This window comes from Typopeltis vanoorti, chromosome 9 (genome assembly GCF_054136105.1).
Source record: "Typopeltis vanoorti isolate ZY-2024b chromosome 9, IOZ_Tvanoo_1.0, whole genome shotgun sequence".
NCBI lineage: Eukaryota > Metazoa > Arthropoda > Arachnida > Uropygi > Thelyphonidae > Typopeltis > Typopeltis vanoorti.
Window position 1 is genome coordinate 40,581,952 of NC_143557.1, and position 24,918 is coordinate 40,606,869.

The 24,918-nt window shown below is 35.8% G+C and overlaps 1 protein-coding gene across 1 annotated transcript in view; it reads left to right on the forward strand.

Moving 5' to 3' along the window:
• Positions 1 to 24,918, forward strand: part of LOC150102997 (leucine-rich repeat-containing protein 45-like) — a 358,127-nt gene that overhangs the window by 282,187 nt on the left and 51,022 nt on the right. Inside the window, exons 15-16 of the mRNA XM_090398041.1 lie at positions 10,101 to 10,171; positions 20,278 to 20,370. Of these exons, the coding sequence (XP_090254167.1) occupies positions 10,101 to 10,171; positions 20,278 to 20,370 (164 nt within the window). The remainder of the gene's footprint in view (positions 1 to 10,100; positions 10,172 to 20,277; positions 20,371 to 24,918) is intronic.

Consider the following 24,918-nt stretch of genomic DNA (forward strand, 5'->3'; position numbering starts at 1 on the left):
CAAAACCTTAAAATATAGAGTTCATTTTAGAAATTATGGACTTTACAATTGGGTTATAAATAGCTATTTTAATTTCCCAATGTTTCGACCTTCATATTAAGGGCATCGTCCTGAAGTATATACAAATATACAAGGACAAGCTGAGTTACATTTCACATAGTATGCTAAAGAGACAATGATTTGATCAGTGGTTATTCTACTGGCATGACCTCTAGTGAAAATATAATAATAAAAAACAGATAAAATTAATTAATTATTTAGAAACTACATCAGAGCTAAATTCTATTTAAGATAACGTAGATAGTTTTCTTACAGTAACAATGATGTCCTAATTTAACATGACAATTGTTATATTAGATTTAAGATTCTGGATTATCTACAGTCCTGTTTATAGTTAACTCTTTCAGGGAGAAAGAGTTAACTATGTTAACTCTTTCTCCCTTTAACTATGTTAAAGAGTTAACACTTCTGTGGGTAGAATATGTGCCTCCCATATGCTTGGGACTTTTAGACCATCATTTGTTCAGATTAGGGTGGTTGATAAGAATCTCACAGGCTTCTTAAATTTACGCTCATACCATGTTTTGGTGTGATGTAATCAACTGGTGCTTTTCCAGTCAATTCTATGTAAAGTTGTAAAGTGTTCAGGGCATGATCAGAAAGGCCAGCTTCACCATAGTTATTATATTTAATGTGTCTTTTATGTTCTTTTTGTCTGATAGAAATTGTGCGTCCTGTTTCCCCTATATATGGTAGATTATAGGTGCAATAAATACGGTATACTCCAGGGTAGGCCAGCGGAGGGAGTGGGTCTTTGGATGAATTGAGTAAGCTTTTTAATTTTGCAGGAGGTTTAAAGGTGGCTTCGAGGTTGTATTTCTCTAGTATTCTGTTTATTTTATCTAATGTCCCTTTAATGTAAGGAATGGTTATAGTTTTATTGTAGTCTGGTTTATCTTTGTTTTTCATTGGGGTCTTGTAGAGAATTTTGTTAATAGTGTTTTGGCTGTAGCCATTTTTTAGGAAAGTATTGCTGATAATTTTAATTCATCTTTAAGTGCTTGTTCATTGGAGAAAATCTTCAAAGCCTTGTTTTTTAGAGTATTAATGACACCTAGTTTTTGTGTTGGGTGGTGGTGGTAGGAGTTTATGTGTATATATTGGCCAGTATGTGTCAGTTTCCGGTAAACAGTGCCAGAAGGAAGATGTGTGACAAGTATATCTAGAAATGGAAGTGTGTTCTGCTTTTTGAACTGTATGCGTTTGTGTTGTTTGTTTAGGTGGCTAAGGAATGTGTCTGGTGGCCATCGTCAACATACCTAAGCCAGACTTAGGGTTTTAAAGGAGAGGAATCTAGAGCATATTGCTCAAAATGTTCCATATAAAAGCTAGCAATGGGGGGAGAGGATAATGGCAAACCCATGGCTGTGCCTTCATTTTGTAGGTAGAAAGCATTTTGTCATGCAAAATAACCAGACCGTAATACATGCACAAAGAGCACCATGATATCTGGAGGGAATTTGTCTTGCAAAAGGATTGTGTCATTGATTGGGACATTCATAAAGAGGGCTGAGACATCAAAACTGACTAATAAATAATCTTTTTCTAATGTAATGTCTGATTATGTTTATGAAGTGTTGTGTGTTTCTGATATAGGAGGGAGAATGACCTGCCAACTCCTTGGCTAGGTGATAATTCGGACTGTAAGCTATAGAGCTTTAAATATATTATTTAATCAGTTCCTTAAAAATAAGCTGCTAAAGATGCTTTTATTTTTATTTTTATTTTATTTTTAAAAGTAATGCAGAAGTCATATTTCCATATACAGTAGCCAAAAGGTGTCCCACCTTATTACTAAAATACTCTGGATTAGAGATAGATGTTGAAAGATTTTTCACTTCGTTATACTATAAATTAAAAATACTAAAATATTATATTCTTGGTTTAATCCTTTATCCAAGTATAAGCAAAGTTTGCTCATGAAGTAACTTTGTGACTGGGCTATTTCGTTGAAGTTTAGTTAATATAAAGGGCATCAAAAACCTGAAATGTGGAAAGCTAGCTAGAGTGGATGTCATTCTACAAAAATCTCAAATATATAGGTATAAAAGTTTAATACTGGCTACCATACATAATTTAGATGGTCTGGATTAAACCAAGTAGGATCAAATTCAAGGTAATTGGAATAGAGTTGTCATAGTACCAATCTGTAAAAAGGGAAAGAAAACTGAATGTGGGGAATTTCTATACTGACTATTCTGGTTTAGACTTTTGCAAGCATACTTGAAAAAAGGATATGAAAATTCTTGAAGGGGTTCAAGCTAGAAAGAGATTATTAGCATTACATTTTCACTGTCAGACAAACAGTTGAGAAATCATGTGAATATAACATAGATGTGTATAAAAATATGAAGGATTAAACCAAGAAAATAATTTCTTGGCATCTTTAATTTATAGTATAACCAACGGAAAAAAACTCTCAACATCTCTCTGATCCAGAGTAATTTAATAATAAAGTGATACACCTTTTCACTACTAGTGTATGGGAAATATATGACTCTACTGCATTACTTCAACCTCAGTATCCCTTCCGGGTCTGACTCCCACTAATGACTTTTAATAATGTTCCTAACTAACCTTGTCAGTTAGATTTTGTAAAGCTGTTTGATTGATAGATAAAAGCTCTTGTTTGAGCATCTTTCATAAGAATAAATGGAGGAATAAATTTTGTGTCTTTTAAACATTAAGGATTTTATGGTATCGTACTTTTGAGATGGATGTTGAGTTGATGCATTATGAATGTAGCATTCTTTCAAAGTTGGTTTTCAGTAGATAGAAGTAGAAAATGAACCATTAGGTTCCTATATGTTCCTGGACATTCCCAGAAATGAAGTTCCTCTTGATGAGTCTTTTTCCATTGTAAATTTAATTTGAGGATGCAAATTGTTTATGCTTTGCAGAAATAAACAGATGTGTATTTTAACTATGTATTTTAAATTGAAAAAAACATCAGCTATGTAGCTTATCCAAATAGAAAGGTTTAGGGTTGACAGAGAAGAATCTTTCTTCCAGCAATCTAGATAAAAGTTAGACAGGTTAAGTGATAGTGGTGAGCCAACTGCAGTTTCTTATACAGTTTGTATAATTTATTCTTCCTTGTGGTATTATTATCTTGCTTATCAAATAAATGCAAGTTCAATTCTTTATGTTTAAAAAATAGAATTAGAAATCAGTTAGTCTACTTCCTTTTGCATGGTTTAAAAGTTGACTTCTTTCTTTATGGGTCAAGATTTGCATATATGTATGCTTGGTTTTAATCCTTTTCCCCAGAAAGCAAAACAATATTTTGCACCTGAAATATATTCATGTCTGAGCTACTTATATATAATATACACAACCATATAATATATACATAAAGGTCTTTCAGTCTTGTGAATGTGACTTCATGGAGAGTGAGAGCAGTTAATGATGGGGAGGAGAGACTGACTGTAAGTGAGCAAGAGGTGTATGGGTAGTTAAGCAAACTAGATGATAATAAGGCTGTGGGACTTGATAATATATCACCACAAGGAATGTGCCAGGGAGTTGACTCCTGCCTTGACATAATTTTTTAATATGAGTGTTGCATTGGGTAAAGTTCCTAAGGAGTGGAAGGAGGGTAAGATTGTGCCACTTCATAAGGGAAGTGATAGAACTCAAGCATCAAATTATATGCGTATCTGTCTGTCAAGTGTTGTGGTTAAGTTGTTGGAGAAGCTTGTGAGAACTAGGATCCAGAATTGGGTTGACAACAATGGTATTCTCTTTGATGGACAACATGGATTTGCTGAAGGGAGGTCATGTTTTAGTAATCTACTTACTTATTACAATAAGGTGACTGCTTCCTTGGACAGAGGAGAGGGATACATAGCAATATACTTAGATTTTGCAAAGGCTTTTGATAGATTACTGCATGATAAGTTGATAATCAAACTATAGCGGATGGGGTTGAATATTAGATTAGTGCATTGGATTGGAGACTGGCTATCAGATAGGTATCAGCAAGTTGTGTATAGGGGAGCAATATCCAGGAAAAGGAAAGTCGCTAGCAGTGTGCCTAATGGATCTGTTTTAGGGCCATTACTGTTTAACTTGTATTTTAATGATATTGGCGAAGATTTGGATGAAGATATGCAGTTGTTTGTAGATGATGCAAAGTTGGCACAAACCATGAAGAGTAGAGAAGATGTTGTGGCCTTACAAGAAGACTTGAATAAATTGAGTAATTGGGCATGGGAATGGGGATGCGACTCAATGTTGCAAAATGTAAAATTTTTAAAAATTTGGGAAATAAAGATGGGATGCAGAATTTATTCTTGGTGAGGATATACTGTCAGATGTGGAGGAAATAAGAGATCTTGGAGTAATGGTGGATAATGGTCTGAAATTTAGGGGAAACATTGCCAAAATTGTGAAGACAACACAAAGACTTCTTGGAATGATGCGAAGGGCACTGACTTGGAGAAGTAGGGAGATTCTTGTTCCATTGTATAAGGCTTTGATTAGACTACACATGGGCTACTGTGCTCAGATTTGGTCACCAGGTTTTCAGAAGGATGAAGAGATGTTGGAAAGGGTCTAGAAGCGACTGACTAAGGTAGTTTCTGACCTCTGGAATGTCGAATATGAGGAAAGATTGAGAAGATGCAATTTACAGAGTCTGGTGGACAGGAGGAAGAGGGGGAGATATGATAGAGACCTACAAGTTAGTAAGAATTGTTATAGGATCAGTGTTGGAGAGGTTCTACAGAAAACAGTGGGAGATCAGCAGAGAACCAGAGGTCATTCCTGGAAACTGTATAAAGCATGTGTGAGCAGGGGAGTGAGAGGCAGGTTTTTGCATGCCAAGTTGTGAATGATTGGAATGCCTTGCGTGAGAGTGTGGTGTCTGCAGAGGATTTGAGTGTGTTTAAAGTGGACAGTATAATGAGCTGTGTGTATGATAATAGCACCTCCTAGATGAGTCTTTGACTCCATGGGATCTGGTGATAATAATAATAATATATAATATTATAATAATATTGAAATAGTAAACAAATAATATTGTATATAACACTAAGACAAGTGATATGAAGTCATTAGTATCCATATACAAATAGCTCAGACATGAATATATTTCACATGCAAAATATTGTTTTACTTCCTTGGAAAAAGGATTAAAACCAAGTATATAATTTCTTGGTATCTTTAATGTATAATAAACTGAAGGTTTGGGACAGCAACAACTTTCATCCTGATCAGCGGAAGATTACCTTAAGTGACAACAGTGTAAAGGATATTGTGGTAGATGGACAATCACGAAGAATGAGAAATGGCTAGTATACAGAGCCTCTTTAGAAGGTTATTGCTGGACAAGGAAGGCAATGGGATACCACTTTGTTCTATTTTTCCCCAGTAAGATAGCAGTATGGATGGACATTCTAAGAGACAGTAATGCGCACAGTGGCTCAATACTTGTGCATGGCAGGGGAAGAAGCAAGGCTTCCCATGTCATAAACCAGTGAAATCCTTGTACATTCATTGGGACATGGGAATTGAGAATCCTTCTATAAATTGGAAAATTTGAGGAGAGAAATGGATAAATTAAAAATAGCCATATTGGGAATTAGTGAGATGAGATGGAATGAAACTGGAGACTTCTGGAGTGGTGATTACAGAATCACTTATTCAGGCAATGAGACAGCAAAAAATGGAGTCACAATATGGGTTCTCAATAAAGAATAGAGAAGAAGAGATCAACTCAGTAAAATGTAGTAGCAGATTGATAATGGTAAAACTAGAAGCAAATCTTTCAACAAATATTATAATAATAATACACACGTACATACTTACTAGCGACGAAAGTGATGATGAAGTTGAAAGAGTATATGCAAATATGGAGAATTTAATCAAACTCACCAAAAAGTAAGACAGTCTTATTGTCATAGTTGATTTATGTTTAAAAAATAGAAATAGAAATCAGTTAGTCTACTTCCTTCAGCTTGGTTTAAAAGTTGACTTCTTTCTTTGTTGGACAAGATTTGCATATATGTTAAAGATACCAAGAAATTATATGCTTGGTTTTAATCCTTTGGTGAAGGCAAAGATGCTAGAGTGGTAGGAAAGTATGGACTTGAATGCTGAAATGAAAGAGGAGATAGACTTTTGGAGTTCTGCCACCAATTCAATCTGATCATTATGAGGTATCAAAAAGAAGAAGGTATACTTGGAAAATGCCAGGGGATATAAGAAGATACAAATAGATTATATTATGACAAGAAATAGATTTAAAAATCAAGTAAAATCATGCAAAAGTTATCTGGGAGCAGATGTTGACAGTGACCACAATTTGGTTTTATTGAAATGCAGTCAGAAATTTAAAAAGCTGTCACAACCAAGGAAATGGCCCAGATGGAATAGATAACCTGAAAACAGACGAAAACCATAGAAACTATAAATAGCAAACTGATGAAAGCATTAAAACTGGAGAGAGAGCAAAAAGAAAAACATAGAGAAAATATGGACCTACCTGAAGGATACAGTCATCAAGGCTGACAATCAATGCATTGGATTAAGGAACAAGCAAGTAAAAAAGCCATGGATTACCCAGGACATTCTAGACCTAATAGATGAATGAAGAAAACATAAAACTTCCCTAAACGAAGACAGCAAAGACAAATATAAAATATCAAAAATATGATAAATAGAAAGTGTAAAGGAGCAAAAGAACAATGATATATAGAGAAATGTAAAGAAATAGAAGATTTAACAAAGATTGGGAGAATTGATAAGGCTTATAACATTATAAAAGAAATAAGCCAGCGAAACAAGACGAGAAGCCCAATTATCAAAAATAAACTTCCTTATATATACTTAGAAGATCTATATAGTGGAAAAGATCTAGATGTCAAGGCTATAGAAGATGAAACAAGATTTGATGTGGAAGAATTTGGTCCAACTATATTAAAAGATGAATTTGAATGGACATTAAATGAATTGTCGACTAACAAGGCACCAGGCTTTGATAACATCCCCTCAGAATTAATAAAATATTCAGGAAACATAACTAAGTCATACCTTTTCAAGATCATAAAGGATATATATATGAAACAGGGATCATTCCCAAAGACTTTACACAATGCCCTATCATTCCCATTCCTAAAGTAAATAATGCAAACAAATGTGAAAATCATTGAAGAATAAGCTTCATATGTCATGCTTCGAAAATACTACTAAAAATTATAACAGACTAACAAAGAAGGCTGAAGAGTATATTGGCAATGACCAGTTTGGATTCAGGGAACAAGAGAAGCAATCCTAGTTCTAAGAACAGTTATTGAAAGAAGATTTTAGAAGAAGAATCAAAATACTCTGATAGTCTTTCTTGACTTGGAGAAAGCCTCCAAGAAGCCCTAATAGAAACAGCCAGAAATAAAACAGAAACCACAATAGCAAGAATATGTAGAGGTGTAAGACAGGGTTGCTCTCTGTCACCCATACTGTTTAATCTCTAGATTGAAGATGCCATAAATAAATTGAAAGAACTAATTGAAACAGGAATTAAAATAAATGGAATTGAAATTAACTGGCTACGGTTTGCAGATGACTTAGCAGTTATAGCTGATAATGAAGGTAAACTAAAATCCACCCTGACAAAGATGCAGGAAATTTTCACACAGTACAGCTTAAAAATGAATTATAAGAAAACAAACGTATTGATTACAAGTAAAGTAAATCCAATGAAAATAAATCTGCAAATAAATAATAACCCAATGCATCAGGTATCTTCTTCTTATGCAGCTTATCCCACTTAAGTAGGGTTGCTGTTTTTAGTGAGTCTCCTCCACATCCTTCTGTTTTGGGCCATAACCAAATCCAAAGTTCTTCATTCTCAATTTCTCCTCTGCCAGCTTCCTGAATCTCTTCTCTCACTGCCTGTGCTTCCTCCTCCTCCTCCCCTGCACATCCATCTCCATGACGGTTCTTCCCATATACTCGTCCTCCCTCCTCATCACATGCCCAAACTATCTGAACCTTGCCTCCTGTATTTTCGCTCCTAAGTTCATAACTTTCACTGTTCTCCTTATATAGTAATTTCTCAGACAAGCCTTTCTGGTCACACTGCACATCCACCTAAGCATTCTCATCTCTGCTGCCTCCATCCTGTTGGTGTTATTTTTCCTCAGGGCTACAGTTTCCATAGCATACATCATAGCTGGTCTCACTACTGCCCTGTAGATTTTGCCTTTTAGATTGATCGGCACCCTCTTATCGCACCATCTCTTTCTCTCTCCCTCCAGTTCCTCCATCCAGCTTATATCCTGCATCCCACTTCCTTCTTAGCCTCTCCATCCTCTTTCACTGTTGAACCTAAGTATCTAAAGTCCCTAACCTTCATGATGACATTTCCCTGTTGTTGTTGTTGTTTTTTTTAATTTTTATCGCATTTTAGCATATACTAGTAATGAATGTATCTCTCAGATGACGAGACCTACGCTGCAATTTTTTCGACTGCGATCTCTGCAGTGTTAAACAGGAAAGGACTTACTGCTGACCCTTGATGCAAACGAACTGTCATTTGAAAACTTTCTGTCTCTCCCAGGCAGGTCCGAACTCTTGTCTTCACATTTCTGTACATCTCCTGCACCAATCTGACATATTTCTCTGGTATCTCCTTCTTCAGACAACTCCATACTTCTTGCCTTGGCACTTTATTGTATGCTTTCTCCAAATCAGTAAACACAAGATGTAAACAACAGGTATCCTCCTTTAAATATCTTGGAAGTGTTATCATGGAAGTTGGAAGAAACCAATCAGATATTAACACGAATAATCTTGGCCAAAAAGGCATTCTAAAATAGAAGAAACATTTTCACCAGTAAAGGACTTGGCATCCAGCTCAAAAAAAGGCTAGTGAAAACATATATATGGAGCATTGCATTATATGGTTGTGAGGCCTAGATGCTAATAAAACAAGACATCAAAAAGTTGGAAGCATTTGAACTTTGGTGCTGGAGAAAGATGATGAAAATTTGTTGGATTCAAATAAAAAGTAATGAAGAAGTTCTAAATATAATTCATGAAGGGCAGTCACTGATGAACCACATCAATAAGAGAAGAAAAAACCTAATTGGACATCATTTGAGGCATGGGGGGACTGATTACAGAAATAATGGAGGGGACTGTAGAAGGAAAGAGGCTACAGGGAAGACCAAGAATTTCATATATAAACAACACAATGATGCTATCTGCCTCTGAGAGTTATGAAGAGATAAAAAGGAGGTCACAAGACAGGATGTTATGACCTGCTGCTATAACTAACCAATCTTCAGATTGATGCATCAGAGAAGAATCAACCAAAGGTAAAAAAACTTTCTACAAGATTTGCATATGTTCTTTTCTGGTAAACTGTTGGATTCCATGTTCATGTAATTTAAATTATTATGGACAGATTGGCCTTTCTACAAACATTAGAATATAAGGACTGTATGATTTTTCCATATGGAAAAATTGGTATTTGTGAAATATACCTGGGTATATGTCATATGATTAAGTGGACCACTTGGCCTTACTGCTTGAAAATACATTTTTGATCATTTCTAAATATAACCAAACATGGATATGCAAATATCCATGTTTGGTTATTAAAGAATCCTGTGAGGCATTCCTCTTTAGGCAGTCACAATGTTCTCTGTATGTCTTAACCAATTTTGTATCATTACTGTCTTTTTCTAGTAAGAGTAACAGAAATTTATACCTATCAACCTTGCATCCAATGATGCAATTTGAATTACTACCAAAATATTAGTAAAGTAATTAAGCTTTACTTTTATATTAACTAGTATCTTTTATTTTTGTTTGTTTAAAAATGCAACACATATCCAAACAAATTTAATGCTTGGAATCTATGGATGTTATGGTTTTATTTTTCTTAGTGAAATATAATAATTTTCAGGTTTTTTAATTTTTGTAAAGCTCTTGACCATTATAGACAAAATTAACATTATTAATCTTTTCTCATGAAGTAATAATTATTAATAATTATTACTTCATGTTGGTTATTAATTTATTTATTTATCTAGATCAGATAAAAACCTTGAAAGATAGACATGCAGAATTAATTAAAGAACTAGAGAATCTACATGAAAAAGAAGTGAGTAGCTTGTATATATTCAATGTATTGTAAGTTAGGGCTCTGCCATTGTCCACAAGGCTAAAAATTCTGACAAGTAGGATATGCTGTGGACCTGATAGGAAGTGCTGTATGAAAATTTTTAAAATCAAAAGGAAGTTCCTCCTCTCCTCATCAAACATGTCATGAAACAATCCTCTTCCTATCTATTATAATCATGCTAATAGAAATAAAATCTTACCTAAAAATCTTTTGTCACTATAGGGGATTACTTAACGCTAAAATGGAAGATCACCACCACATAATCTCCAATGAATGAGCAAATGGACCAGGACTTTCTAGGCATCGGTTCTAAACCCGATGCCTCATCTTTCCATGATGTTTATCCAGTTAGCAGTGAGCACATGAGAATGGGCTGACAATTAAAGCCTTATTATTATTGTATGGGTATCTCCATGGAGTTGTTGATTCCATGTAGATATATTGCAAGAGACCCATTATTCACACAACACCTATTATTATTATTATTGTTGTTGCACTGGCACTTCCATGGAGTCCTAAGACTCATCGTGGGAGACCCAAACTATCACCACAGTATCTATCATACCTCCCCTTGACATTAACAGAAAAGCACTAACAGCTGACTCAGGCAACCCATTCTATTCATTCACCACTCCCCAAGTGAAAAATCTAGTCTTCACACCGCTGCTAACCACACTCTTACCCAACTTCCAGGGATGATGTCTAATTCTGCCCCCTCTAGCCAAGTGCTGAAACATTTCCCCTGCATCAGTCCTATAAAAGCCCTTAAGTCACTTAAATGTTTCTATCATATCCTTCCCCCTTTTACCTAACAAGCAGAGATAATTCCCTTATCTCTGCTTGTTAGTGTGTTCTTCAATAACAAGTAGTCCTGTGAGCTGTCCTGGCTACTTTAGCAGTGTGCTTTCTAAACTTCTGCTACTTCTCTATTACAATCTCAAAAATTGCTGGTTTCATCAATTTCCTGGAGTACAGTTCCCTCAATGTGATACACAGCTTGTATCTTTGTGTTCCAAAATGTCTAAGTAGGTGCCAATTCCTTGCATATTCTCATAATATATGGGTTGATATGTCATCTAAGCTCTAGGCCATGGTCGCATTAAGGTTCTGCAATATCATATACACATCCAGTTAATCTACCTCTGTGCTTCCATTAGTCATTGTTACATTTGGCACTGGAATACCTCCATATGGATGGTTGCAAAATGATCACTCAGTAATTCAACTATTTCATTTGCTTGTGTTACCTTCCTACCACTAGCTGTTAAAGTCATCTTTCCATAATAATTCTTATGTTTACTTGCCACAGAGTGAAAAACTCTTTGGAATTTATTTTTGACCCTTTCAGCTAGCTTCCTCTCATAATCACTTTTGGCCATTGTAACTATACAGGTTACACTTCTTGCCTGTGCTTTGTACTGTTCATAAGCTTACTGATCACTTTTCATTATATTTCCTCCACAACTTTTTCTACAATCCCTGCTTAATGATGCATCTCATTTATATTATTCCTACCTGATTTATCATATTCACTGTGGGTATATGGTCCTTGACCATTTCCAGTGCACTGCAAACATCTCTCTCTTCCTATTCCTTATGCTGTGGAACTACTATAAGCTGACTGCTCAGTTTTGTCATAATTACCTGCTTTGTAATACTACATATACTCATTCTGAATTTATAGCTTGTATATATTCAATGTATTGAATTATGAATTTATTTTGAACTCATTATGATTTGGCTGTGGCTACATTAGTAACTGCTAAATTATTATGGAAAGATAACTTTAAGAGCTAGTGGTAGGAAGGTAACAGTGCATGGGAAATGGTCAAGGACCATATACCCACAGTCAATAGGATAAATCAGGTAAGAGTAATATAAATGAGATGCATCATTAAGCAGGGATTGCAGAAAAAGAAAAAGTTGTGGAGTAAATATAAAGAAAAGTGATCAGTAAGCTTATGAACAGTACAAAGCATAGGCAAGAAGAGTAACATTGCCCATAGTAAAATTTTGCCCATTGTATAGTACAATGGGCAAAAGTTATTATTATTATTATTCCGGGCAACTCCAAGGAGTCGACAGACTCATCAAGGGAGGCCCTAACACATGTCAAGAACAACTATTCGACTTTCACACAGTATCTATCATACCTTGCCTTGAACTCATTCACGGTCGTAGCACCCACAACAGAGTCTGGCAGCTTATTCCACTCATTCACCACTCTCCAAGTAAAAAACCTAGCTCTAATACTGTTGTTAACCACATTCTTGCCCAGCTTCCATGCATGGCCATTAGTCCTCCCACCACCATTCCTATTTTCAAAAATATCTTCTGGATTAATCTTATAGAAACCCTTCAGTAATTTGAATGTCCCAATCATGTCACCCCTTTTCCGCCTATCGACCAATTTTTGCAACCCACAAATCTTCAACCTATTCTCATAAGGTTCATTCCACAGACCTGCTATCATCTTGGTCACTCGTCTCTGGTTCCTCTCCACTTCCTCCCCATCACGAAGAAATCCTGAGAAGGCTCGATACAGAGGAACAATAACTTGTTTGTCTCTGCATCTTAAAGTATTTTTCAGAAGCCAAGTGATTTGATGAGCTGATTTAGCCACTTTTGCAATGTGCCCCCTAAACTTCAATTCCCTATCCACCAACACTCCCAAATCCCTGGCCTCATCAATCTCCTGGAGTACGGTTCCACCAATGTGATATACTGCTGCTATTCTTTTCACCCCAAAATGCATAACCTTACACTTTGCCACATTAAATTGACATTCATTTTCCTTAGCCCAGTCCTCCAAACTATCCAAATCATCCTGTAAAATTTTGACATCCTGTGCACTCACAGTTGCTTTGCTCTACCCAACTTTGCATCATTAGCAAACAAGTGAACACTTCCTCTCAGATCCTTTCCTATATCATTGATGAACAAATTGAAAAGTAGTGGTCCAAGAACAGAGCCCTGCAGCACACCACTAGTTACAAGCCATCTTTTGGACTCAACTCCTGAATAAACCACTCTCTGGTATCTCTCCATCAACCACCCTCCTATCCATCTCACCAACCCTATATCCATCCCCATCTACTCCAGTTTACTGATTAGGGTTCCATGTGGTATCCTGTCAAAGGCCTTGGCAAGGTCCAGTAGAATTACTGTAAACCCATTACCCTTATCCAGTTCAGCCGTCACTGTGTTATAAAACGTGAGCAAGTTACTGAGGCATGATCTACCCTTCACAGAACCATGTTGTCCCCTATACGATATCCCATTTTCATCTATCCAATCCTGTATTCTTTTCTTGACTAATTTCTCTAAGATCTTGACAACGATTCCTGATATGCTAATCAGTCAGTAATTTACAACAGCAGTCTTGGAACCACCTTTATGCAGTGGCCAAGTGGCCTCTTTCCACCCCCTCGGGACTAACCCAGACCCTAGACTCAAATTAAACAAAACGGTCACAGGTACTGACAATTCTTTAGCTGCTTCTCATACGACATGAGCTGGTATACCATCCAATCCCACAGATATATTGACATTGAGGTTATGCAATAGACTACTCACCTCCACTTCATTCACCACAATTCCCGTATATCTACTGGTTCATTCATTTCTGCAATGTCACCACATGGATGATATATTCTTGCAAAGTGCTCACTCAGTAACTCAACTATATCAGCTGATTCAGTTACCTCCCTACCATCGGCATTCTTTAAAATCATTCTGCCATATACATTTTTCTTTTTATTTGCAACATATCGAAAAAACTGTTTAGGATTCTCTTTAGTCTGCATGGCCAATGTTCTTTCGTAATCCTTTTTTGCTGTTCTTACCACACTCATTACCTTTCTGGCCTGCGCTTTATACTGTTCATGTGCCTGCTGGTCATCTTTGTCCTTAAATTCCCTCCATAGTTGTTTCTTTTTTTTGCAGCTCAAGCTTAATCGTGTTATTCATCAATTTAACCCCTACTTGATTTATTATTTTGAATCTAGGTATACAGTCAGTCATTGCTTCATGCAAACACTTCTTAACTGCCTCCCATGCACTATCAACTTCTAGTCCTTGCAGTTGTACATGCCATGGTACTGAACCAATCAAACTCCTAAGCTTGTCATACTTTCCGACCCGATAATTCCACATGTACCCTGTCTTAATTGTAAATTCTACACCTTTAGCCACCTCCCAAGTCAAGACCCTATGATCACTCTCACCAATTGGTGGCAGTGTCGTCATATTTGTTACAGCCAAATCCTCAGATGTAATTACCAGGTCAAGCACTCTCTGATCCTTAGTATTTTCCATTACATGCTGTCGCAGATAGTTATCCCTTAATAAACGCATAAAATCCAATTCCTTCCTCCCGTGTGTCCTCTCCTCTCCTCACTCCAATCAATGTGACCATAGTTGAAATCTCCCATAATAATTACCCTCCTTCCACTCATTTCTTCTATTTGCTTGTGCATACTGTCTCCACCATCTTTTCCATCACCTGGTCTATAGCAGCACCCAATTGTATATTTTGTTCTGCTAGCCACAATCTCACACCAAATGGCCTCAAATGTGCTGTTTTCTCTATCCTGCAATTCAACTTCTATTCTCCTTGGCTGGAGCTCATCAGCTATCATCAACAATACTCCTCCTCCCCCCCATTTTATTCTCCCTGTCATTCCTGAACACACTATACCCATCACATTCAATCCCATTAGCTATATCATCTACAGTCAGCCATGATTCACTAATGCCAATAATCTGTGGTCTGGAAGTGCCACCCATGGCCAAAAACTCTTCCTTCTTGTTCTTAATACTCCTAGCATTAGTGTTCATGAATTTAAGACCTCCATTAGCCCCATCCCTACCTTGATGCCTTATATTAACTATCCCATTCTGATTTGTTGTCCTTATTCGCTCAGACATACTATACTCATTCATACATTCAACTTCCTCCCTAAGGTCTGTATATCTACCCCCCCCCCCTTAATAAATCTAGTTTCCCTGATTTTGCACATCCACTACATTCAGCAACACTTTTTCAAGTCTCCTTACACTGAATCCATTCAAATGCAAGCCATCCATCTTATATAGATCCTTTCGCCCATTGAACTCACTCCACACGTCCACAAATTTCACACCACTTGTCATACATAATCCACGCATAAAGTCATTTGCAACTATGACTTTATCGACTTTCCTTTTAAACACTTCGCTGTCATACCGTGGTAAAAGACTAATCATCCTAACTCTCTCACTCTTTTCTTTTGCTACCTCAAACAATTCATTCAGGTCCTCTATCATTTCCATTTTATCTCCTTTCAAATCATTCGTACCTGCCACAACAATCAATTCTTTCACCCTTTCCTTTTGCTCTCTAATAGACTCAGTTACATCCTTTATGGTCGCACCAGGTTGGTACGATTTTGTCAGTTTCTCTACTAACACATCTCATACTAACGAGTCTCCATACTGCACTCTCTCCTTCATTTTGTTTACGTTCACACTCATACGCTTATTTTTCCTATCATACTTTTTATTATTGGCTGGTACACTCAGTCGACTTTTGTTCATATGCTCTAGCTGCCGCTTTGCCCTTTGTGTCACTCCGGTCAACAATGCGATCTCACTCATTGCATCTATCTCATCTTTTTTATTCTCTGTAAAACCATTAATTTGCTCTGAATTAATACCATCATTCACACTTTCTACATTCACGCCCTCACAGTTCTCTAGTACAACCTCACCATTTCTTGTCATATCACTATTTTCTTCATTCTGAAGTTTGACAAAAATATCACACTGTTCGCAGTGCATGGGAAATGGTCAAGCACCATATACCCACTGTCAATAGGATAAATCAGGTAGGAGTAATATAAATGAGATGCCTATGCTTGCCTATGCTTTGTACTATTCATAAGCTTACTGATCACTTTTCTTTATATTTTCTCCACAACTTTTTCTTTTTCAGCAATCCCTGCTTAATGATGCATCTCATTTAATTACTCTTACCTGATTTATCATATTCACTGTAGGTATACGGTCCTTGACCATTTCCAATGCACTGCGAACATCTCTCTCTTTCTATTCCTTATGCTGTGGGACTACTATAAGCTGACTGCTCAGTTTTATCATAATTACCTGCTTTGTAATACTACATATACTCATTCTGAATTTATAGCTTGCATATATTCAATATATTGAATTATGAATTTATTATGAACTCATTATGAATTTAGCTGTGGCTACATTAGTAACTGCTAAATTTTTATACAATAGCAAGATTCTGCACTCCCTAACTTTGAGTCTCTCCATTACTTGTTAGCTTGGGGTATTTTCTTCACAACTTTTTCTGCAATCCCTGCTTAATGATACATCTCATTTATATTACTCCTACCTGATTTATCCTATTGACTGTGGGTATATGGTGCTTGACCATTTCCCATGCACTGCAAACATCTCTCTCTTCCAACTTTTGCCCATTGTACTATACAGGTTACTCTTCTTGCCTATGCTTTGTACTGTTCATAAGCTTACTGATCACTTTTCTTTATATTTCCTCCACAACTTTTTCTTTTTCTGCAATCCCTGCTTAATGATGCATCTCATTTATATTACTCTTATGTGATTTATCCTATTGACTGTGGATATACGGTCCTTGACCATTTCCCATGCACTGCGAACATCTCTCTCTTCCAGTTCCTTATGTCGTGGGACTACTATAAGCTGGCTCCTCAGTTTTGTCATAATTACCTACTATTTAATACTATATATACCCCTTCTGAATTTTCTGTTCAGAAAATTAGTAACTGCTAAATTCTTTTATACTATGGCAAGATCCAGCACTCCCTAACTTTGAGTCGCTCCATTAGTTGTTAGCTTGGGAGTAGATACCTCTTAGCAGCTGTACAAATTCCTTTTCCTTACCTCACTGTGACTTTCTCCTTTCAGTCTGTCCCCCATAGTTGAAGTCTCTCATCATAATTACTCTGCCTGCTCTTGTGCTTATTTGTCAGTGTATGCTGTTCATGTATTCTGTAGAACATCTGTATGCATAGTTAAAGTTTAATTTATTATTATTTATTAAATCCTGTCATTGATTTTGCCAGTTGTAAAAATAGGCTGCCATTGGTATCAGATTTCTATACTGAAATCTAAGCACACAAGTGAGATCCTAGATAATTCTCTCATATTTTTAAAATTCAATCCCAACTGCAACAACAATTAAGTGAATTGAGTCTTCACTCTTCTATATACAAAAAATGAAAAACAGTTTAATAATACTGAGACACATTAAAAAATATAGAATATTTTGAACTTTAACTACTATAATTCATCTTAAAATGTAAAAAATAAATATTTAAATGTAAAATCAGGACCTTACAGTTGAATGACTCCTGATATTTGGGATGTCCTCAAGAGAATCACTGTCGACTTGGTTAAATATAGTCTGGAAACAAAAAAAAAACCTCATAGCTAAACTTCATAAATTGATAGAGCCGCACAATTTGAGCAGCTAACTGCAAGTTAGCACTATCTGTTGTTGAGCAACGACTCGCACAAAACCACATCATCAGCCTGCTCTGCCACACTCTCAACAATAGTGAACTCTTGCTACTTTATAAAGACCCATAGTTTGCAATAACAATGAGAATAATTAACAGTTGGATTTTATGTAACAAACTGAAAGAAGCTTAAATTCCTGGTAATGCTGCAATTGTTCTGAGCTGGACAACATATAAGAAAGTTTATTTTTCACTTGGTTAGACTATAATAAATTTAGTTTAATCCTTTATCCAAGTGTGAGCAAACAAAGTTTGCACCTGAAAGTATCTTTAGGACTGGGGTAAGGTGGTACAACACCGGGCAACTCATTGCAAAGGTGGAGCAAGCTAACAGCACTCCTATCTCAGTATCTCCCATAATGCAAAACACATCTTCTTGCAGATATGTATAATGTTATGCATTAAGGGAAGGGCCACTACCCAGACTAGTTTTGACCTTTATTGAGGTCTCTTCAGTGGGAGCCAGGCCCAAATGGAGATACCAGGCAGAAGCATTAGCAAGGTCATCTCTACCTATAGGAGTTGCCAAACGGTGTGCCACCTTTTTATTAAATTACTCTGGATTTAGAGAAAGATGTTGAAAGTTTATTTTTCACTTGGTTAGACTATAATAAATTTAGTTTAATCCTTTATCCAAGTGTGAGCAAACAAACTTTGCACCTGAAAGTATCTTCAGGACTGGTGTAAGGTGGTACAACACCGGGAAACTCATTGCAAAGGTGGAGCAAGCTAACATCACTCCTATCTCACTTGGGCCTGGCTCCCACTGAAGAGACCTCAATAAAGGTCGGAACTAGTCTGGGTAGTGGCCCTTCCCTTAATGCATAACATTATACATAACCGCAAGGAGATGTGTTTTGCATTATGGGAGATACTGAGATAGGAGTGATGTTAGCTTGCTCCACCTTTGCAACGAGTTGCCCGGTGTTGTACCACCTTACTCCAGTCCTGAGGATACTTTCAGGTGCAAACTTTGTTTGCTCACACTTGAATAAAGGATTAAACTAAATTTCTTATAACATATAAGAAGCTATATAAGAAAGGTTCACATCTTCGTTATATAGCTTTCATGAATTATGTGGGAGGGGGGGGGTATGTTTTTTGCATGGGAATGGTGGGTGGTTGGAATTCATTGCATGGGAGTTGAAGTTCATGGAGATCTAATGATGATAAGAATAATAACATGAAATAAAAATAAACAGTTATATTATCTCTGCCTGTATGATATCCTGGCTGCACCATCATTCAGTAATGCATCTTGTTTTTCTGCTGCGATTTCACCATCTCAGTATTAAAAAGTTATAATGTTATTGTGCCAAGGCATATGCAATTGACAGAAAATGAAACATTATAGTGATGCTCGTAGGGTGAATCTGGGTTTTTTTTGGGAAGGGGGAACAGTTTTTCTTTTGAATTATATATTATCTCATTTGAGCTTATCTCCTTTTTATTGCAATAAATCACTGACTATTCATTAGTATGTTCTACCATATTTACTTGAATATAACTTGCACTTTTTTCCCCAAAATTAAAGTTAAAAAATTGTCGTGCAAGATATATGCGAGGATTTTCGTCAACTAAACTTTTTCAGGAAAAAACTAAATTGATATAATTAAATCCTCAGCATACATTATATAATTTATAATTGCTCACATTATTTATAAAATGAATGCATTTAAATTTTAATTATCAACGTTATTTACTCGATCAACCACTCACCTTCATCACTCGATATATTTGAATCTTTAGCAGCAATGCTTCTGTAATTAAATTAAAACAGTTTGCTTGTCCATTTATCATTTTGGAATAATTTCTGTTTATGCCAATATCGCATGTTAAACTCAGTCACTAAACTCATGCCTTGCTGCCTCGATTGCCATGTTTTTCTGCAAAATCAATAACTTTGAGTTTAAAACCAGCACTGTAACTTGAACGTTTTTCAATATTTCAAGCAGAAATTACCAGTAATTTACAAGGCTTGAGATATGTCATGAACAGTCCTTCAAGAATGACTAATGAGAAATGAAAGTGGAGTGCGAAACAGACAGCAGTGGTAGACTGGTAGAGATAGCACAGCTATGAAGACATGCATACAATTGGTGTGGCATTAACAAAAGATTGCACAACTCAGTGACAAAGGCAAGCTGAAGATTGTTTATTTGATGCTCGTGTAGAGCATCGACTGAACTGATTCTCTTCAACCGAATTCCAAAATATCTGAAACTGCCATAACATTCACTATCTATTTCATAAAGTTTTAAACTTTTTTCATCTGTGAGGTGTATGCGTAACTTTTTAATTTCTTTTATTATAAAGTAAAATCAGGGGTGCGAGATATATGCAAGAGTGAGTTATATTCGAGTAAATGCGGTAATAGTCATATATTGAAAAGTTCTTTTTTTGTTATTGTTATATTTATGCGAGGAAAATCTATCCAGAAATCCTCTTCAAAAGTAAATATCAGAGAGCTGATATCATCTGAGTTTTCATAAACCGATATCATATTTATATTAATAGATACTTAGAATTAAAGGTGAAGCAACTCAAATTGAAAAAGGACTAAAGGACAGAATCCAGAACCTTGATCTTCAAAAATTACACTTGGAAAAAGTGAGTATTGAGCTTATAAAGATTGAACTAAGTTTTTACTGTTGATAATTGCTTTAGGAATGAAGAAATAGGGGAAAATTCAATTTGCTCAAACTTGTTATACAGTCACCAATGCAGGCTTTCAAGATGACCACACATTTTGTGTGCTGAACCATTCCCAGCTAGGAATCATTGCAAATCTATTATAGTTCTGCATTGATTTGTAGCTGGGAATGGTTTATAAAAAAAAAATAGTAAATCATGAATTATGTTACTTGATAAGAAAAGTGAAAATGAGAATGGTTTATAAAAAAAGAAATAGTAAATCATGAATTATGTTACTGGATAAGAAAAGTGAAAATGAGAATGGTTTTTTATTTTTCTATAATGTGAAAAAATCGGGCCACTGTGGGTGGTTGGTGATGTGCATATAAAGCCTCTCCTGGTCAAGTCGACTCTGTGTTCTAAGATGTGGCCTGTTTTTATAAAAATGCTCTACTGACTTCAGGGTATCCTTTTACAATGGAAATGCTCTAGTGAACATTCCCACTGAAGTAGGATATTTTTATAGTTGGAGGAAATGCTAAATAGAGCTACTAGGTGACAGATGATCTTCATCTCACGGTGAACCATTATTACCACCTTGTTTATGGGGGGGCGTGAAGTGGCTGTTGGTTCCAGTTTCTTTTGCTCCCCTTATCTCAATATGCTATGTTAAGTGATACCCATCAAGGGCATGCTAAACATATACTGTGGAGATCCAGAACCTCCTCCATCTTTGAGGATACAGCAGTAAAGTAGTTTTCCAGGTCAGCTTCCAGATACTGCATAGCAAGAGGGTACTGCATTCGGGAGCATTCAGCACAAGGAATCTCTTCCTCAACTGCCATGGCTGTTGAGGCAGTGATTCCTTCTGCTGCAGAGATTGTGTTTCTGCTTTTATGTGATCTGATTGTCTTTGCTAGAGGATGTCTCCTTTTTGACCTTCTCTAGCATAAGATTTCCATTCATTATGTATCATTTATCTGCTCTCTAATGCCCACCCTATTCTGATATCTTTGACTTCTTAACATTGAAGCCCAATTTTCTCCAATCCAAATTCCCTAACGTCATCTTCCTTGGTGACTTTAATGCCCACAATTCAAAACCACTTCTCTTTTTCCAATTTCACTGAACTAAGTTAACAGAGAAGTAGAGGTATTTGTTTTAAACAATGACCTAATGCTAATCATCCATTTCCCAACCAGAACTCCTAATAGTCCTCTCGCCATTTCTTCTTAGCCAGTTTCTTTCTAGGTACACTGTTAAGGCAACTACTCCTCTTGGTAACTCAGATCACAATATCATTCAGGTTTCATCTCCAGTAAAAAAAAAAAAAAAAAAAAAAAAAGTTGATAACTGACATCTCCTCTCAGCCATTCATAGTGTGAATGGCTGAGAGGAGATGTCAGTTATCAACTTTTTTTTTTATTTTTAAAGTTGATAACTGTCTTCATATACTTCGACACAACAATGCCATATAGGACGAACTCCAAGATTTTTACTCTTCCTTTGCATTGGTTTGCTGTTTCCATTCTCCTGATTCAGATACTGTGTCTTGTTACAAAAGTCATCCATGTTGGGATGGTGGCATTCATTTACTACTCTGTTCAAAATTTCCAACCTGTATCCAGGCCATGGGTAGCCAAAACTTGCAAATTCATCATTAATGTGGCTAAGTCTGACTTTGAACAGGTTAAATGTAGAAAACTTGCCACCTGTGCCAGTGGTAGTCATGCCTTCTGGTCCTTCGCAGAAGTATTGCATTGTCACCCAAAGATAAAGCTGACCTCCATACATCATTCTCATCCAACTACAGATTAATGACTAAGGCAAATAACTTCTATTTTAACTGGAACATCACATTACATGTTTCCTGTGACATCTGCTAGAAACAGAAGAATCTTGAAAAACCTGGATACCAAAAATGGGTTCTCGTCCTGATGGAATCCTACCAACTGTGTATAAGTGATGTGTTTCTGAACTAATGCCACTTCTTTGTAATGTATACATCATGGAAGCAAGCCCATATACAATCAATTAAAAAAAAAAAAAGTTGATAACTGTCTTCAAACCATCAACCTATTGCTCTCACCTGTGTTGTCTAAAGTAAAGAGAATGTCATAAGCAGTCATCTTATCTTTTTACTTATCGTAAATAAGTAAAACTACTTATTTAAGGCCTATAAAACTACATATATTACAGGCCATGACCAGTGACAACAATAATTAATTACAAAATAGAATGCGAATAATGAATTGATTTGAAAAGTAAGAGCCACATGATGTTATGCATAAAACAGGTATAACTGAGGAAATATTGCAATATTAATTATTCATTAGCTGTTTAAAAAAAAAATATTGATGTGTGATTAGAATAAGTCACTCATCTCTGAATCTTCTCGACAAGTAAATGGTAGAGTAGATTAAGAGATGAGTGACTAAGCTGGTGACAGGTCTGTGGAATGCTCCCTATGAGGATAGGGGGCATTCCACTAAATTGTATTTATTAAGAATTCTTGAAATGGGTTCTGAGATGCCAGAAATGTATGGGATTGAAACTTGATGTACTGTTTCCTTGTTATTTGAGTTAGGATTATAGAAATTAAAAAGCTGTTGTTGGGTGCTTTCTGAGAAGCCATTGAGTTTCATATATTGTTTGATGCTTATGAGTTCCTGCAGTAATAGTTGAGATACAGAACAAATAGTATGAGCATGTTGCAGTAAAGTTTTTATAATTCCAGTCTTCTGTAACATATGGTGAGCTGATTGCTGTTGAATGTAGCATCCAGTAAAAGTAGGCTTTGATAAATAGAAGTACAGGTAACCCGTGTATAACATGGTCCTTCAAATTGTAGACTCTTTATCTTTTCATATGGTTTACGCCGTGCGACTTAAAAATCAAATTTTATTTCGTTAAATTTGTGTCTGTCCGTATTCCGCGTGTAGTTATAAGTAGTGAATTAATATTAGGGGAAATACCCTTTAGCATGCATGTAAGTCAATTGTTTACTGTGTAAAGTGTTTATTGTAGAAAATTGTCTTCGTTTTCTGCCAGGAAAGCGCATTAAAAATCATAAGTGTGTTAATCTCAAGCTGAGCACTTTATTTTCTGGTGAGTTACATACATAATTAATATGTAATGCTTTTTTTATGTAAAGAAATTATTTTTATAGTAATGGCCACAAACTCCAATGAAAGGGAAAAACCAACATGGAAAAGAAAATTCATTTCTCTCGAATTAAAATTAAAATAATGGATCGGTTAAAAAATGGAGAAAATCCAGGAGTTGTTGCAAGGACTTTGAATTTAAATGAATCAACAATTCGAACAATCAAACAAAATGAACATAAAATCCGAGAAAGTGTTTATTGCTGGGTCAATGATACATGCAAAGTGCGTTGCTCGTGTACGCAATATTCTTCTAATAGGTAAAATGGAGAAATCGCTAATGATTTGAATAGAAGATTGCACTCAAAAGAAAATTCCTTTGGATGGAAATCTTATTAAACACAAGGCTCTCAAAATTGATAAGCATTTATAGTGAAGATCAGGTGTTCAATGTGGATGAATCCAGGTCAGATTGGAAAAAAAATGCAAAAACGCACCTATATTTCGAAAAATGAAAGATCAGTTCCTGGATTTAAAGTTTCCAAAGATAGAATTACTCTACTGTTTTGTAGTATTGCATCAGGTGATTACATGACAAAAACAATGTTTATTAACCGATGCTCAAATCCTCGTGCTATGAAAGATTAAAATATGCACTTTGTTTTGTTTTGCCTGAAACATTTATGCATTATGTACAATGAAGTTTACACACAATTTGTAATTTTTATAATTTTATATTATGTATTTGTTTCATAGTTTATATGTTTTCTTAACTTTCATGAATTCATCGTCGTCGTCATCCGGTAGCATCCTCTAGCAAGAGACTTGCAGCAGATGAGCAGCTCTTCTCCATTTCTCTACATGAATTACCTGAATTAAATAAAAATATATTTTTGTTGGATATGTCATTGTTTATATAATTTAAAAAAAAAAAAAACGATTTCGGAACATAACCCTACTTTTTCTATGTGATCTGAGTCTCGCATAACGTGATTTATATAACATGCCATTTCTATGGAACCTAACATCCGCATTATACGAGGATTACCTGTAAGTCATTATCATCATGTGTGTCAACGATTTAGGCCTAGCATGGCCTGTTCCGGCCTTAGAAGTCATCGTTTAAGAGGATGTCTTAAACGTTCTTGTACTTTAAGGCTTGTTTTGATAATCTTTCTGTTTTCATTCTTTGAATGTGTTCCATCCATTTATGTTTATATTTTTTAATTTTTTCTATTACTGGTTCTTGGTTTAATTCTTTCATAATTTCTTCATTTCTTTTTGATCAAATAGGGTATACTTGCAGTTTTTCTCATAAACTTTATTACTGCTTTTGTTAGTCTTTGTTTGTCTTTACCTGTAAGTAATTCACCTAATTGTGAGCGGAGGAGTTGAATATCTAAAAAGGACAATTTATTGT